This window comes from Lissotriton helveticus, chromosome 11, assembly GCF_964261635.1.
Source record: "Lissotriton helveticus chromosome 11, aLisHel1.1, whole genome shotgun sequence".
In the NCBI taxonomy this organism is placed as follows: Eukaryota; Metazoa; Chordata; class Amphibia; order Caudata; family Salamandridae; genus Lissotriton; species Lissotriton helveticus.
The window spans coordinates 772,934,207-772,951,021 of NC_136072.1; the positions used below are offsets into that span (position 1 = coordinate 772,934,207).

At 40.9% G+C, this 16,815-nt stretch overlaps 1 protein-coding gene across 2 annotated transcripts in view; it reads right to left on the minus strand.

Annotated features, from left to right (window-relative positions):
- LOC144791889 (glutamine--fructose-6-phosphate aminotransferase [isomerizing] 1) overlaps positions 1-16,815 on the minus strand; it is a 214,894-nt gene that overhangs the window by 102,536 nt on the left and 95,543 nt on the right. For both annotated transcript variants that reach the window (XM_078666670.1, XM_078666669.1), the window contains exons 7-8: positions 10,024-10,085; positions 8,443-8,522 (exon numbers count right to left, since the gene is read on the minus strand). In XM_078666670.1, coding sequence (XP_078522796.1) covers positions 8,443-8,522; positions 10,024-10,085 — 142 coding nt within the window. The remainder of the gene's footprint in view (positions 1-8,442; positions 8,523-10,023; positions 10,086-16,815) is intronic.

Below are 16,815 nucleotides of genomic sequence, written 5' to 3' on the forward strand. Positions count from 1 at the left end.
ACAGACAGTGATAAGGCAGTGAGTATTTGTACTGCAATGGCTGACCTCCAGATGGAATGGGAAACTTTAATGTGCTTCCCAATCTCATACAAGCGACACTACAGTAAACCTCTGAAGGTTGGCTGATGTGGGTAGGACGCAGAAGGCAGTGCTGATCAGAGGATGGCAGTTTGTACCAACGTTTCCACTTGAGGGCATTTATCGATAGGTCAACCCCTGGACTACCAGTACGGACAGAAAAGGCAGTGACAGTAAATGAGGTCAAAAGACTAGTGATTGTAAGAGGAAGGCTAGTGTTACATTTGTGATGACTGCATTTCTAATAACCTGTGGGCTTACACCTTCCACAACCTATGGCGTTACCGATTACTGGTACTGGGAACTGCTTCTATAGCTAAATCAACAGACCTGTGAGAACCTGGCATGACAAATGTAGCAGTAAGTCATATGCAGGCACACAGACTTTCCTACAGCAAGCGGATGCATTCCCTTGACAGTTGTGATCCCTACAATTCTGTTTAATTATATTAATGTTTTTTGTCGATGATTGATGCAATCATGTTTCATAAGGGAAAGCATATGGACCACGATAAACAGACTCACCATAAAGGTAACTTTATCCTACACTTACTCTGGGGCTCTTTCCCATTCTCAACAGGTGGATAGATTATGAATCATACAGACTAAAGATTGAAGAGAAGACAGCATGGGGAAGCTTAGTCCTAATCAAACAGGTTATGCAGACCCTCAGGGCCAAACTTTACATCGAGTGTGTGGTAGCTGATGTAGCAACCCTACATTCCTCCTATTTAGGCACATGTCGTGAGAAATCCACTTAAGCTGCATTAACTCTGCTCAGGAGAGACTTTCCTTCTGCTATCAAAGTACACTCCACCAAAGACCAGCAGCAGGAGATGCAGAGCGGCACTGGAGACTTCAGCCGCAGGTCAGTTAGCATTACGGACACCACTGTAGTTTAAGAGTTGTGTAGAATCCAGAGTCCGCATTATATCCATCTCAATCTACAACACACATTGAACCTCAAAATTGCACTGTGTTTTCGGAGTTGTCGCGAGAAATAAATTCCTTATGCCAAATTCAAAGAGATCAATCCTTAGGCCAGACTGTCACACTGGAACAAGGGTAAACAACCGTTACAACGCAACTTTTACAACGGACTACTTTGACAACGCAACTTTTACAACGCAGGATCCATTACAACGAACTACCATTACAACGCATTTTTTTACAACGCAATACCTTTACAACGCATACCATTACAACGTAAGTATAGGTAAGTATATAATTATAGTAAAAATGTTATAGGTTTGGGTTTTTGGGTAAAGGGGTATTTTTAGGGTTCAGGGCTAGGTTTGGGTTTTTGGGTAAAGGGGTATTTTTAGGGTTCAGGTTTAGGTTTGGGTTTTTGGGTAAAGGGGTATTTTTAGGGTTCAGGGCTAGGTTTGGGTTTTTGGGTAAAGGGGTATTTTTTAGGGTTCAGGGCTAGGTTTGGGTTTTTGGGTAAAGGGGTATTTTTAGGGTTCAGGGCTAGGTTTGGGTTTTTGGGTAAAGGGGTATTTTTAGGGTTCAGGGCTAGGTTTGGGTTTTTGGGTAAAGGGGTATTTTTAGGGTTCAGGGCCAGGTTTGGGTTTTTGGGTAAAAGGGTATTTTTAGGGTTCAGGGCCACGTTTGGGTTTTTGGGTAAAGGGGTATTTTTAGGGTTCAGGGCTAGGTTTGGGTTTTTGGGTAAAGGGGTATTTTTAGGGTTCAGGGCTAGGTTTGGGTTTTTGGGTAAAGGGGTATTTTTAGGGTTCATGGCTAGGTTTGGGGTTTTGGGTAAAGGGGTATTTTTAGGGTTCAGGGCTAGGTTTGGGTTTTTGGGTAAAGGGGTATTTTTAGGGTTCAGGGCTAGGTTTGGGTTTTTGGGTAAAGGGGTATTTTTAGTGTTCAGGGCTAGGTTTGGGTTTTTGGGTAAAGGGGTATTTTTAGGGTTCAGGGCTAGGTTTGGGTTTTTGGGTAAAGGGGTATTTTTAGGGTTCAGGGATAGGTTTGGGTTTTTGGGTAAAGGGGTATTTTTAGGGATCAGGGCTAGGTTTGGGTTTTTGGGTAAAGGGGTATTTTTAGGGTTCAGGGCTAGGTTTGGGTTTAGGGGTATTTTTAGGGTTCAGGGTTAGGTTTGGGTTTTTGGGTAAAGGGGTATTTTTAGGGTTCAGGGCTAGGTTTGGGTTTTTGGGGTACAGGGGTACAGGGTAAAAATAAATTAAAAATAATATTAAATTAAAATAAATTATATTAATTAATTACATTTTAAAAACTATTATATACTTACCAATACTTACGTTGTAATGGTATGCGTTGTAAAGGTATTGCGTTGTAAAAAAATGCATTGTAATGGTAGTTCGTTGTAATGGTTCCTGCGTTGTAAAAATTGCGTGGTAAAGGTAGGTGTTGTAAATGTATGCGTGGTAACGTCATACATCCGGAACAAGACATGGACACACATAAGAAGTCTTCCAGAAGAAGTATCAAGTCGCTTGAGGCAGTCGACTCGAAGGGCTTGTGCATCAATCAGACCATGAGCAGCTTCACATTCCAGGAGACCACGGTGCACTTGACCAGAGACAAATGCATTAGGTTCAACAGGCAACATTTGCTGACCTTGTTTGCATTGAAGAAATACTTCTCTAACCTATTCCTGTAGGCCACACCTGGATACCCGATTTAGCAAGATGAAAGGATTATATTATCCCTGTAGAAAGGGAACTCTAGAAAGGGAACAGGTTGATATTCTTTGGTAATGCCCAATTGCAAACCTTGGACATTTGCACCTTTCCTGTGTTCTAGTGGATGACTTTACACAGCAGCCAGAAGTCCAAACTCTCTCAAGAGAGCTCGAGAAGGACAAAGGCTAGCACCTGGTGCTCAAGATCAACAATGGTTTGGAGGATTGCAGGACTGCTTCCATACCTCCCCTATAGCCCAAGAGGAAGCAGATAAGGGTCATAAGAAAAAGTGGTAGGAGATGTGAGAATTAGACTTTGCGAAATCAAACATACACCCATGTCTATCCCCAATTTCCTAAAGGAATCCTTGAAACTACTTTAGGAAGGAATGGCACACAGGAACTTTCCACAGCAAATGACAATCAGGCCAACCCCACAGACTTGGACCAACTGCCCATTAAGGAGTGAACCTTTTGAACCAACAGCCTTGGTGCATCACAAAAGCAATGATGACTTAATGCTTCCAGGCCTTGACAAGTGAGTCACGGATCGCTCAGTGGACTTCCCAGGAGAGTGGCAACTCTTGCCCAAGCTGTTGCAATGTGGCAGATCAACAGCAGCAGGCACTTAAAGGCGGTTAGTTTCCACATTTGTTCTTCCAGCTGGTGGGATTTCCGGAACTAAGTTGCTTTTAATTGTAACAGTTTTATATATGTGAATCAACACTCTGGACTTGACCACTAGAAAGAAGTCAGATTTCCACTCCAGGAAGCGGATGTGGAGCAACACAAATCTTACATATGACAATGATTAAGAAATCCCAGTATGTAGCCACCCCCTCACACCCACTGCCTGAACTTTGAAATTCTTTTACAATGGACTCGGAGTTATGGAAAAGGTACCATAAGAGAAGGCTAGGACTAAGGGTCCCACATCTCAAGTGTGGCACCAGAGATAAGCCAACCTTGAACTGACTAGCTAGCAACTGATCCCAATACTCTATCAAAAGCAGCTGCAAAGAATGCCTGTTGAGGTTGGCACAAGGAACTACTTCAAAGTTCAATGCGTGCGTTCAGGCCACTGGACCTGCCAGTCAGAAGACATTGTTTTACTAGAAGTGGTTCATGTTTGCAATGATTAGTAACACCCTCAGGGAGGGTAGGCCTCTGCTGTAAAGATAAAAAAATAAGATTGAATATCTTTCTTTAAAGATGGCCACCACAGACGTATTTCAAGTACTCTCAATGCCGATCTAGTCTATCCATATTCTAGTAGAAAATTGTAAAGTGATTAGAAGATTACTTATCTTAAGGGTTAAGTGGTACATAACACCTTTGTCACAATACAAGTTATTCTTATGAGGAACAAGATACATGGCTGTTTCTGCCTCAGAAGATGCACTTCATAAGAAATGGAATGTTATTTCTTAACGTCAAAAAATAACTGATGTGTTTGAGGTAGCAAAAATACAATTCTTTTAAAAGAAAGCTGGGGTTTACATATTCGATTGTGTAAGGTAAAAAGAAATCTGCCACTGTATTCTGGGAAACAAGTAGATGAGCAATGACAAAATACAACAGTTGTGCCCACTTGGTCAGATCTTAGATTCACTGAGCAAGATAACTTTTACTCTGTACCTCTTTCACAAACAGCATAATTATCCTCACAATCAATTAATACACTAAGATAAAGGCCACAGGATTTCTTTCATTGCAGTTTATGTTGCTGTCCAAGAACAGCACAAATGGGTAAATAGAGGTGCGAGATTCAGAAATAAAAGAAAGGAAACTATTAGATTTTCTGGTGATAATGTGCCCAAATTATATGACTCTTTGGTATCTGAAATGCAATCTGCTTCAGTTATTCCCTCGAAAAAGCTCCCTTTCATTAATAGCTATGTCAGGGGCCAATAGAAAAAAATAAAACGTTTGATAGTAGTTAGAAAATCGGACAAAAAAGCTGGGTTTCCTTTACGTGCGAGTGAAAAAAGCTTGTTCAATTGATGAATTATCCCTTTAGCTGATATATGTTACTGCATTAACTCTAGTGGGACAAAATTGGACACCATCAGCAAAAGTGTGCAGCTGCAGTCCATAGGGAAGTGGAAAACATTCAGCAGAAGAAATGTAAACTTTAGTGGTTTCTCGGTCTATTTAGGTGCTTGAAAGTTTCTTATTCAGACCTTTGGTAACCCTCTGGGGGGTGCTCGGAGTTGAAGACCAGAACCACAATCCCAACAAAAGCCCAGGCAGGGTCACTTGATTAATAGTGGTGATTCAATGCTCTCTTTTACAGACTAAAACTGCCTTTACAATGATAGAATAGTAGATCTTGTTGACACAACGTCATCCAACTTCACATAAAGCACAATTTAAAGAAAACGGAACAGAAGGTCACAAAGGAACTAGTAAAGTCTCCAGGTTAAATTGCAGTGGAGACACTCCTGTGAGCAAGGTTTATATTGGTGGAGTCAACAAAGAACCTGCAAATAAATGCAGCGTAACTGATAATGACAAACAGACTGGAATAAAGCATCTCTTGCCTCCTCGACTACAGATATAATGATGGATCACACCAGGTTTAAGATTTTGTTAGGCCCACCAATAGATTTACCATAGGAGAAGCCCCCAATGAAAGGAACAAGTCTGTTTCTCAAAAATCAAAAAGACATCCGTAACGCTGGATTTACAGGGGCTATAAAGACTGCTAGCAATATAAGAGAAATGGTGCCCACTCTGGGCTACCACCTTGTCAAGGAAATACACAAAAGTGATGGTGAGCTGCAGTAACTGTGGACGAATGCCATGGCTTGTAGACTATTATCCTATTCATTAGGGTTTCAGATTGGAAGTGGAAACGGGTACAAGATACAAATGTAAGGCCCTTCATTTTCAGGAGTCATGGTAACAAGGTCCTTTGAGAATCATCCTTATAATGACCAACATGATGGTACCAATTCACTAAACAGAACCGTGAATTTACAGGATTTTGGAAGATTTGCTAGCAGACAGATAGAATTCTTCTGTTCTGCTTTTGTATGCAGCAAGGAGGCTGGGGAGGGTGGTGGCTGACCTATGGGGGAGAAAAAGAGAAACCAGATTATATTCTAATTCAGGAACAATGCCTAGTGGTTCTTTGTTTAACTCATCTCGGTATATGAGTAAGACTTTTGGAGCAACTTGAACAATGGATCAATTGGGGCCTTCACGAATGCATTGGGAAGTGAGCCTGAACTAATTTAAAAAGGGGTATAAGGCTTGGCCAGAACCTAACCCTTCGAGGGAGCGTCAGTAACCTTCAGACTGGTCCCAGGTAAATCAGTCAAATTATACATCTGCCCTAAGCAGAACAATACATTTTAAAACCGTGCCCAGTTTCAAGAAGAGATTATGGATCAGAAAAGCATGTTTCAGTCTTCATGATAGGGTCTTTCATGAGATGCCTGAAGTTTAACTTCAGAAACAGAGGTAGAGCCCTACCCACTGATAACACTAGCACTTGTGAACTTTAGGACCTATTTCCTAACCACCTTTGACCAAAAGGTAGGCTTCCTGAAGAATTAAGACAGCAACTGCTACACAGACATGACTAATGTGATCATGTATCTTCCAAAGAGCAGAAATTAAACAAATGGAGTACTTACAGACCAGAAACATAGGTGTTGTATTTAGCCTGTCTCTTTTCTGCCTGGAGGATTTCACTGTCATTCACATGATGTCACCACTAGAACCTTTGGTGACATCATAGAGTGTTTGGGGCTTAGCCTAGGGACAACTGGCAGTTGGCACCAGGCAGGCTGAGTGGCAAGCTGGTCACTCCTGGTGGGTCTTCTCTATATCTTATTATTAACATCTTGAAGACTTGACTATCTTGAATAAAACAACCTAAATAATACCAGGCTCCAGGCTTCTATTTACAACATTTTTGGCAATAATTCCGGGTGTCGAGTGAGTGAGTGGCAAGTGCCGTGTTGTTGTGCACCTACAGGGTGGTGTGCATTTATAGGGTGTTGTATTTGGGGTCAGGAGGGCCCTGTGCAGTTTATTTTACTTGGTGTTGTTGAAATCTGTGTGTACAGTTTATGTGTGGTTGCAAGTTGTAAGTTATAAACTTTTATACTTCTATTTAAATGAAGTGTACCCTGTCACTTCTATGGTTATGGGATTACGAATGTATCCCGGTTACGGTTCACGGGGAGAGATGTACCCCGTTACGGTATAGAGTGTGTTTTTTTTCTTAAATTCAAGGGTGGTGAGTACCCCATTAGAAAATTGGGGGCGGAGCAATGGCTACTCCAAGGTGCAGTTCACGGGGAGGATTGTACCCCGTTACGGAGCAAAGTGGACTCCATTAATTTTGGCACAACATCAATTTGTGTTTGTGTTTCCCAAGGAAAAGGGATGGGACTTGGGACTAGTTGTGCTTGGGACTAGTTGTGTTTGGGACTAGTTGTGATTGGGACGAGTTGTGTTTGGGATGTGTTAGTAACTCTATCTTTGGAATGGGTGTTATGTACTTTTAAATCCATTTGTACACTAATCTTAATAACCTATCTTTTAGAATGTACTGTGTACTTTTATATGGATGTGTACACTCATGCTAATTTTATCTATTTTCATCTTGTTGATTTCCCTAAAGAAAGGAGATGTGTTGTATTTAGCCTGTCTCTTTTCTGCCTGGGGGATTTCACTGTCATTCACATGATGTCACCACTAGAACCTTTGGTGACATCATAGAGTGTTTGGGGCTTAGCCTGGGGACAACTGGCAGTTGGCACCAGGCAGGCTGAGTGGCAAGCTGGTCACTCCTGGTGGGTCTTCTCTATATCTTATTATTAACATCTTGAAGACTTGACTATCTTGAATAAAACAACCTAAATAATACCAGGCTCCAGGCTTCTATTTACAACAATAGGGTTCCCTGAGAAGTCTTTAAGCCTATCTTCTAAAAACGGGGAAATTACAAGTTGTGATTATGAAGAAAAAAAAGAGAGGAGGAAAAAAACATATGGCTTAAGTACACTCACTTAAACTTTCCCATAGTGTATGTTTATCCTCTACAGTGCTGGGCAGAAAAAGGGTCCCAGAGTTTGGACAAAAACAAGCCTGGTGTGACACTCCCCCCTCCCCCCCTTCTACGCGCCAGGCTCTGAATTAACAATTCATACTCAGCTTTCAATCAGCCAACACAGGATATAAAGCTCCACTCAGGTAAGAAGAGGGAGGAGACGAAAAAATACAACATCCAAATGTGCATTAATAACAGTCTCGTGGTTTTTCAATAAAATCCATGTGGCATGCCTCAGTCATTTCACTTGTCCTTCTATTGCTTCTCATTGGACAAGTATTTACTGACTCAAGTGTACGACCATGATCATGAACATACACAAAATAGGTCATCAAATATAGAAGAGATGCAACGTAATAAAGACAGTCCTAAAACAATGCAGATTGCTTACAGGTCAATTAAATTAAAGTCTGTGGTCTAGATAAAAACAAATGTTCTAAAGTGCAAACAGGTGAGAAAGGGTTACACTAAATTATGAAACGGCCTCAGCTCACATCTATCTGCTTAATATTCTCAGTCACACTAAATATACATATCACACTTCTTGCAGACGACACTGCACAGAAAACACAATTTAGCAATGCAAGAACCCAACAGCACTTTGATTTGCAAATTAGGCAACCTTTTCCATACTTTAATGTGCAAAGTTTACCTGTTCTGTAAAGAATAGGAATGTGGTCAGTGGACAATTTGTGGACACTCCGAACTCCCATGAGTAGGGGGCTGCCTCTCCTGTAAAAAGACCCAAAGTCCAAATTAGAAATTCATGAACAGTATATGCAGAAGTTCAAGCCCATAAGAAAATAACGGGTTTGGTTAATGCAAGGGTTTTTTATTGCAGGACACAGCTCAAACATTGCTTCACATCAGCATCTTCTTTGCATATGCATGCAGGTTAATTCATGAAAGTACATTTCTACCAACGATTGAACATCTGCGTCGACTACCCATGTAATTTCATCCAGGGTGCTGGAAAATAAGGAGATTACCTCCTAAACTGCAAACACCTTTTGACACTCGGACCAAAGCTCAACAAAGACCATTTTCCCCCATGCAATCTTGACCTTTATCATTTTAAGACCATATTAATATTTTGATTTATTAGGTGTTTTGTAAAGTGCTGAGAGTCTTATTTCAGTTAAAGCACAGCCAAGTCTATTATTCAGTCACCAGCAGGACAGCTACATGTCTTTTTCCAGACTTTGAGAATCAGCATTTTGGCTAAGATTAAGGGAAATCCACATCTTTTGCTTAGACAAGAGATTACAAAATCTAAGCCAACAAGCGATCAAAATGTTGAAGTCTTGAAAATCCACACCGAAAATGGAAGAACAAACAAGAAAGGTAAACTAACTAAACATTTTACAAAAAATACAGCAAGCACACTTTTGAAATAATAAGAAATGACTGTATATTAAGGTTTAAAATTTACACCATAAACTAAAAGGACACAAAATAGATTATAGTTCATCACCCTCTGAAAAACTAAAAGCTTGGTTGACTCCAGAGAGACTATTCTCTGACATGCAGGTTACATTCAGAAGGTGCAAAACCTGCTCATGAAGCTTGTTGGCACCGGAACCTGTGACCTCAATGTTGCCCCTGATATATCTGAAGGGTTATTAAATATTTCAAAGTGAGATTGTGTAAAAAAAAATGTTAATAGAACATCTTAGTGGCAGCCCAGGCAGCTAATCACGACTGCAGTTTAGGGCATTGAATAGTCAAAGGGCTCACTGTCAGCTGCAAATGGTTTCTCAAGTCTGAAAGAAGCAGGAAGACAAGTCCATTCAGGAAATTATACACAATATTTCATGGTGCAATAAGTGTGTCCATGATCCAAGGCTTGGTAATGCTTCCAGAACAGCCATTGTCTTGAACTTCAAATTGTTCTATTGGATGCCCAATCACATTATTATTCATCAATGACAAAATGTCTAGGATAATCAGTATAGGTTATCATACTCTCAATATTATATTTTACAATCATAGTGTACACGCTGATACCCATATACTATTAGGGCACAAAGTCAGCTGGGCCATATCCTGTCAACAATAGTCCTAAACTGGTGGAAACACATGCAATGAATAGACAAAAATACAAATCATTGTGTCTGAAGTTAAAGTTTTTTGCTTTGCCAGAAGTTGTATTTGACCCAGGCAATGAAGCAACACCTGCAACTCTCAGCCCGAACGGGCCAACCTATTACATTGGTAATAAGAATTTTAATACCTGGTGCCAACTGCCTGGCCAGGAAAATGAATGCTCTTGAACACGAGGGCAAATGCTCCTTCCTGAGAGGGAAATATAAAAAGAATTACATTAACTAAGGTGAATCTGGCATAACATATTTGACACCCAACTATTCCTGGTTTAAAACGTTTATTCTTTCCCCTAAGAAACCTAAAAAAAAAAGTTAAGTACTAAGTATCACATTACAGTCTTGCTCTACATTATTAGGAAGTAATACTTTCTTCTGCAAAGGATACAAATTGCAGCAAACTGAATCTTTTCAAAACAAAGATTGACATCTATTTATTTATTTATTGAAAAGTTTTCTATAGCGCAAAAATGACCCTTGGGTATCAGAGCGCTTAACAACAAATGGAGCAGGTTAAAAAACACAACATATATAATATAAAATATGACTGTAAAGAAATTAGTTCGGATTATTTCCATATAGGGATAAATAAGGACCGGTACATGTTTAAACACGAATATATAATGCTCTGCGGTCTGTTAGGGACTAATTATAATATAGAGATGTATTAGTTCTTTCCGTAATATGAATGTTTTTAGTGACTTTTCTTTAGGTCACTATCTTCTCCAGACCCAGGGTTGGCATCGTGCCGATCGCAGGTATCATCATATCGTTGGTGAATTTCTATATATTTCCCTAGTTATTATCTAATAATAATCATCTCAGTGCCAAGTCTTAGATGGTGAATAGTCTTGCCTATGGAAGGAACTTACTCATAAGAAAGATCTTAGTTTCCCTCTTAAATGTTGCAATGTTTGTAATTTTTCTCATGCTCGGGGGAAGAGAGTTCCAGATTCTGGGGTCTGCTCCTGAGAACGCCCTCTCATAGGTTTTTTTCTTCCTGAAGATAGGTGGTCTCAGCAACAGATCTTTGGCACTCCGGGCAGGTCTGTTCCTCCAGAAATGTCTATTTTCTGGGCGAGGTATCTCGGTGTGTTGGAATGAATCTATGTCTATGTGAGGAAAGACCGCCGACAAACCACTTCTCATGGCTGGCACATGTAGTAAAAAAGGTTTCTTACCAGTAACTGCAGTGTCATACGTTTCCTACGAATTAAGTAGTACTGTGTATTCAGACAACATAATAATCAGAATCCAGTGCCCACACACCATCTGAATACGCTGGCCTAATTCTTAGCTAGCTCACAGTACCCCATCTGAACCCATAAACATACCAGGGTACCAGATGGTATCTGCAAGCTCAGAACATGACCATTCTAATTCCCCAAGGAAATCGTGGAAACAGATCTACCCTTTCGTTGTTACGCAGGCATGCCCAAGGGAGATACAGGAAAGATACAAATTGACTTTGTAAACATTTATTGAAACAATTGTATTCTTGTGTAAAAAGTGTCAACTGCCATTATTAGTAGGATCAAACATAGCATTGTAACCGGAATCACAAGAATGGTGAAAAAGATAAGCAGTTCAACCATGATAACATTATTGTGTGATTACATGATTCTATACTTATATTTATACGTATACTCCTTCTGAATTCTACCTACAATAGCGAGAGCTCTCTGCCAGAACTCGATGGACAACTCAAACCCCTCCCCCTCCCCCATGTCTGTACATGATTTATCTGGAAGCCGATTAGGTGTAGGACAGGCTATCATCCTTTGCAGGATGAAGGTCATCCTTTGCAGGATGAAGGTTAAAGTCAGGAGGGCTGCATCTCAGTCACAGTGCACAACGTTCCAGGACAATCCCAGCAGAAGAGGTGTTCCTCCACCGAAATGTGGCACAGAGGTCAATTATATTCTCCAGAAATTGTATCTTTCATAAATCCATATGCTTGAATCATCCCTCTTGTTAAGCTGGGATTTGCTGTGTTAATTCAATTACACTTTTAGAGTGCATGTTCACCCAGAGTTTTCTTGGAGCTCTTCCATGAACATGACAGACACAGTTTAGTGAGCAATTTATTGATGAAGATTAATATACCTGCTTAAATAGTCATGTTTTGATTTTTTGTGCGACAAATTCTGAAGTTGGGTTCTTGGCATAGCTCTACTGGAAAAGAATTCCAGACAGAAGAAGTTTGAGCCGAGAACCCGCGGCCTCCAGATCTAGTCTTCTTGAATTTTGGGATGTCAAGCAGACCAGAACTGGTCAATCACGGAGTACGTGATGCAGTATATTTTTCTACCTTACTGGAGATAAATTGGGGAATTAGTCCATTTAGACCTCTAAAGGTAGTCCAGCAAGTCTTTAATTGATATGTTGCTTAGTAAGAAACCAATTAAGATGCTTCAATAGAGGTGATGCATGTTTCTATCTTGAGAAATTAGTAAATTAGATTGGCCGCTTCATTTGACTGACCTGAAGTCTTTGAATTGTGATAGTAGGTAGATCAAGACAGAATAAATTGAGCATTTTCCAATCCAGATATAATAACTGCCAAGACAATTGCTTTTATTGCTTCAAGCTAAAGGCGTGTTATATTCCTATGTAGCTTTAGCAAAGATGTGACTTTAGATGCAACTGCAGCCACTTGAGGTTTCATAAATACATTACTATCAATCATCACTCCTGGGCCTTTAGCTAAAGGTTTTGGCTTCAGTATCTGTCCCATTTCTTTTAGGCAATATTTTTCAGTCCTAAGATTTACTTACATTTTTTTAAACTACAATCCTTGTTTTTTCTGTTACGCTTCAGATGGTTAGCATTCATCCATGGTCTGATAAATAGCATTATATTTTGGAATTGTAACTGGGAAGCTAATAATCTATCTAATCGGAATAGTCATTGGGAGACTAATTATAAAGCCTGCATCCTCTCAAGGCTGACTTTTTATTCAAGGGTCTAACAGACATTAAAGAGATGAGGGGGATATGGGTGAACCTTGTGGTACACCACACTTATGGCAAAGGCCTTAATGGAGAAATGGCCCATATGAACTGCCTGGGTGAAGTTTGTCAGGATTTATTTTATCCAGCCCAGAACAAGGCCTGGAAGGTCGACCTCTTCTACATAGTCGACTACTATCTTATGGTCAACAGTGTTGACTGTGCAGACAGATCGATTGGAATAAGGCTGATATCATACCATTAAAGAGTCATCATTCCCATCTCAGATCATCAATAAGAGAAAGAATTACGGTATTTTTAGCCAGTGGCAAATGTAAGTCACTGGTGTTTCTTAGCCAGGCAGAAAAATCAGCTTCTGCGATGTCCGTTTCTTTACTGACCCTAGGGTGTGTTTGTTGGAGTCTGAGGAGCATTGCCTCTCCGTCAAGCTGTTGCCATTTACATAATATTTTGATTTCTGGTTTGTGAATCAAGATTGGTACAGAAATAGGAATAAGAATAAAGAAAGTAATGATGTACTGTTCAGACTACACCCTTGATTCAACACATATATTGGCTAAATTCAAATTATATGTCCATGTTAGGTCCAGTGCAATGCAGATAAGACAGGGGTCCTCAGCTTTGGGCAAAATGTTAACCTGAATTGGCAAATTAATTGGCCAGAGGGTGCCTCACTTGCAAGACACAGTTGTTAAAAATATGGGAGTCAAGGTCGACAATCAGCTGACCTTCCATAAACAAATAAGCATGATGGTGGGAATGTGCTTTGTCCTTTTACGTACTGCAAATACATGTTTACACTTCCTTTCCATCTTGGCTGGAAAAATTGTGGTATTGGCTTTGCTCATTGCCAGATTGGACTATGCCAATGCTCCTTACTGCGCTCTTCCGCAGTACCTACTCAGACCAAAATGCTGCAGTTCGCCTTAAACTTAGAGCCAGATTTCAAAGTCGGGAGGAATGCCTTCAGCCCAACACCGACTTGGTCCTGGGACAACAGCACCTTGTCGGTGGTCCCAACCGCCTCATTAGGATGCGACCGAACACTGTTCAATAGCATTCCTATATTTCACTATGGGACCATGCATTATGGCTGTCAACTGGCCATATGCATGCTCCCATAGTGAAATGGGAGGTGCGGTTCATCCGTGCACTCCATGGCAGGCACCTCAAGGTGCCTGCCGCAAGGTGCAGGAATCAACAGGGGAGCACCGTAGGTGCCCCCTCTGCCGCCAACCGGAGGACATGCACCAAGGAGGGCCCTGCTGGGGGCCTCCAAACACGCTTTCCAACATGGTACCCATGTCGGACAGACCGACATGGAAACCATATCAGAAAGTGTGCATTGTAATCTCAAGGGCAGAAAGGCCCATCATTGAGATTACTAGTCGGCGTCCGATCGGCCGACAGGCTCTCCGAACCCGTCGGAAGTCAGCCGGAATGACCGGTCGGTTTCCTTTCCGACCACCTACATCACAATGAGGCGGTCTCAAAGGAAACCGAGCGGCTCATTAGGATGCGGCCCTTTATGGTCCGTATCCTTATTGCCCACTCAATCTCCCAAGAAGGACTCACATTTCTCCTGACCAGAGGGATCTACATTGGCGCCCTGTGAACAAGAATATTCCGTTCAAAATCCTGCTCCTAATGCACATATTACTGCATCAAACGGGCCAGAGAAATTTGTCCACCAGGATACTACGGTACAGCCCCAAGAGAAACTTGCATTCATTTAACGTCCACTTCGCCATAGTCCCAAGGGTCCACCTTTCAGAAGAATGATGCCAGTACTTCTATTACTTGGGCCCTCAGGCATTGCAAAACTCCAATTACACCTACGGCAAATTGATGGAAAAGGTAAATTCAAAAAGAAACTAAAGACCTGGCTTTTCACTCAGTAGTCTGTGAACACCCCTCTTCCTCATTAACTGCGAATAGCACAGGTACACTCTATCAAGTAGCAGTGTGCTGTATAAATCCCACTTTAATTTCATTTCCTTCATTAGGTCTAAAGAATTGCATTTAATGGTGGTCGGGACTGTGATATGCTGACAAATTCAGTGATGCCATAAGCTCAAAAAAGTCTAACTCTAGGACCTGCATCGGAGTTGTTTGATCAATGACTTAAGAGTTACTGAGGATCAGCAGCTGAGAATAATTAGTTAACAGGGACAGAGCAATTGAAACAAGAACCCGGGAAGCCTGTAGAACAAAAAGCATACTATGGAACAATTTATCAATTTAATTTCGTAAAGTAATAAATCCACCTCTTCAATAGGAGTGTTTTTCAGAGGCACGTTTTAATGTGGCGATGAATTGCTGCACCCCCCCCGCCATAGATCTAAATGTCAACCAGTCAGAGACTATCAGTCTGAAGACCACACATCAAGAGGCCACCATCCTTAACTACTGGTTAGATACCAACTCTGAAGAGCTACAGGTACAGGTAAGCAGCCATTAGTATGATACCTTTGAAGGGGAATTAATTCAGAAGACTCACCTTTATAGGAAAATATTATGTAAAACTACTTGACAAACAGCAGCATCTCCCTGTGAGGATAAATCCAGGCAATAATGTTGAGTAAACAAATGGGTGTGCTTCCACATTACTGCTTGGCAGACGTGCGCTAAGGCTACACCACCGGACAAAGCCATTGACATAGGAACACTTTTAGATGAACGTGCTGAAACCCTTCCTTGCAAGGGATAGCCAGCCTTATCATGGCAGTATACGTTGGCAGCAGACACCTAGCAAGCTTCTATCAATACACATCAGAATGGACAGTATCAAGTGTCCAGGGAGAAACACAATAATGGAGAGATTCCTGTGATGCGACTTTCACTGTTTAAGGATGAAAGGCCTCACCTACACTGTGGTTGGCATTCTTCATCATTCGGCCTCTCCTGGCAGCTTTCCCTTCTCAGTTCTAGAGACCAGACGAGAGGCACAACAACATATCCATGAAAAATTCCCAAAGCTCCCTATTAGAGTTAATGGGTAGTAGCTTGCACCTGAATCCACAGGAAAATTGTCAAGAGGAGCCTAATGATGACACATGTCACCCACTGGGTGGGTGAGGGCTTCCGTCCATAAACAATGACAATCTACAACCCTGGTACTCTCTCCCTTACAGAGTTTCTCCCTAAACACCTGAGACAGTCAGTTCTGATGAGGGTTGATGTGAATAGATGGGAGGTTGAAAAACTGTCCAGATTCCTCCTGAACCTTCTGTGTTAGATGACCCAGCGAGCTATAGCATGTTTGGAAAGAGATTTTCCTTTTCCAGTATTGACCAGAAATACAATTGATCAGATATTCTAAATTTGCTTGTTTTTTCTAAGTAAAACTTTATGCATTTTCTGACATCCAGAAGATAAATATTTTGTCCTGCTACAGTGCTGGTATTTCTGAAGAAAGTCTTTATGATGATAGACTGTTTAAGTGAAAGTCTGATGGCACTTTAGATTTGAAGTGTGGATTACTTCTTAAGAGAACTCCATCGTCACAAAATTACTTCTACTTTTATTGCGAAAGTTAAAACCAATAGGAGAGTCAGTTTCCAAGAGAGAAACAATGTTTGCTTTGTGTATTGACTCAAAAGGACTACACACAAACTGAGAAACTACAGTAATAAGTTGTCAAGATAATGATGGAAGGTTCACCAGGGGAAAAACTTGAAATATTCCATTTAGGAATTCTTGAATAATTCTGTCAGACCAAAAAGTAGGTTGATTTTGGGGTCCTGCGCAATATGAGAGTGCAGCTAGGTGTACTTTAGCAGAAGTAGGACTCGCACCTGAGCAGGATAATTGTATTAGATACAGAAGAATATGATGTGAAGTAGATGAAATTATATGCCAATACTGTGGAGGACAGCACATATAAAGAAGTTTCCACTTAGCTTAATGGGATTTATTTGCTGACACAGCTGTTGCAGGTGCCATAATAGG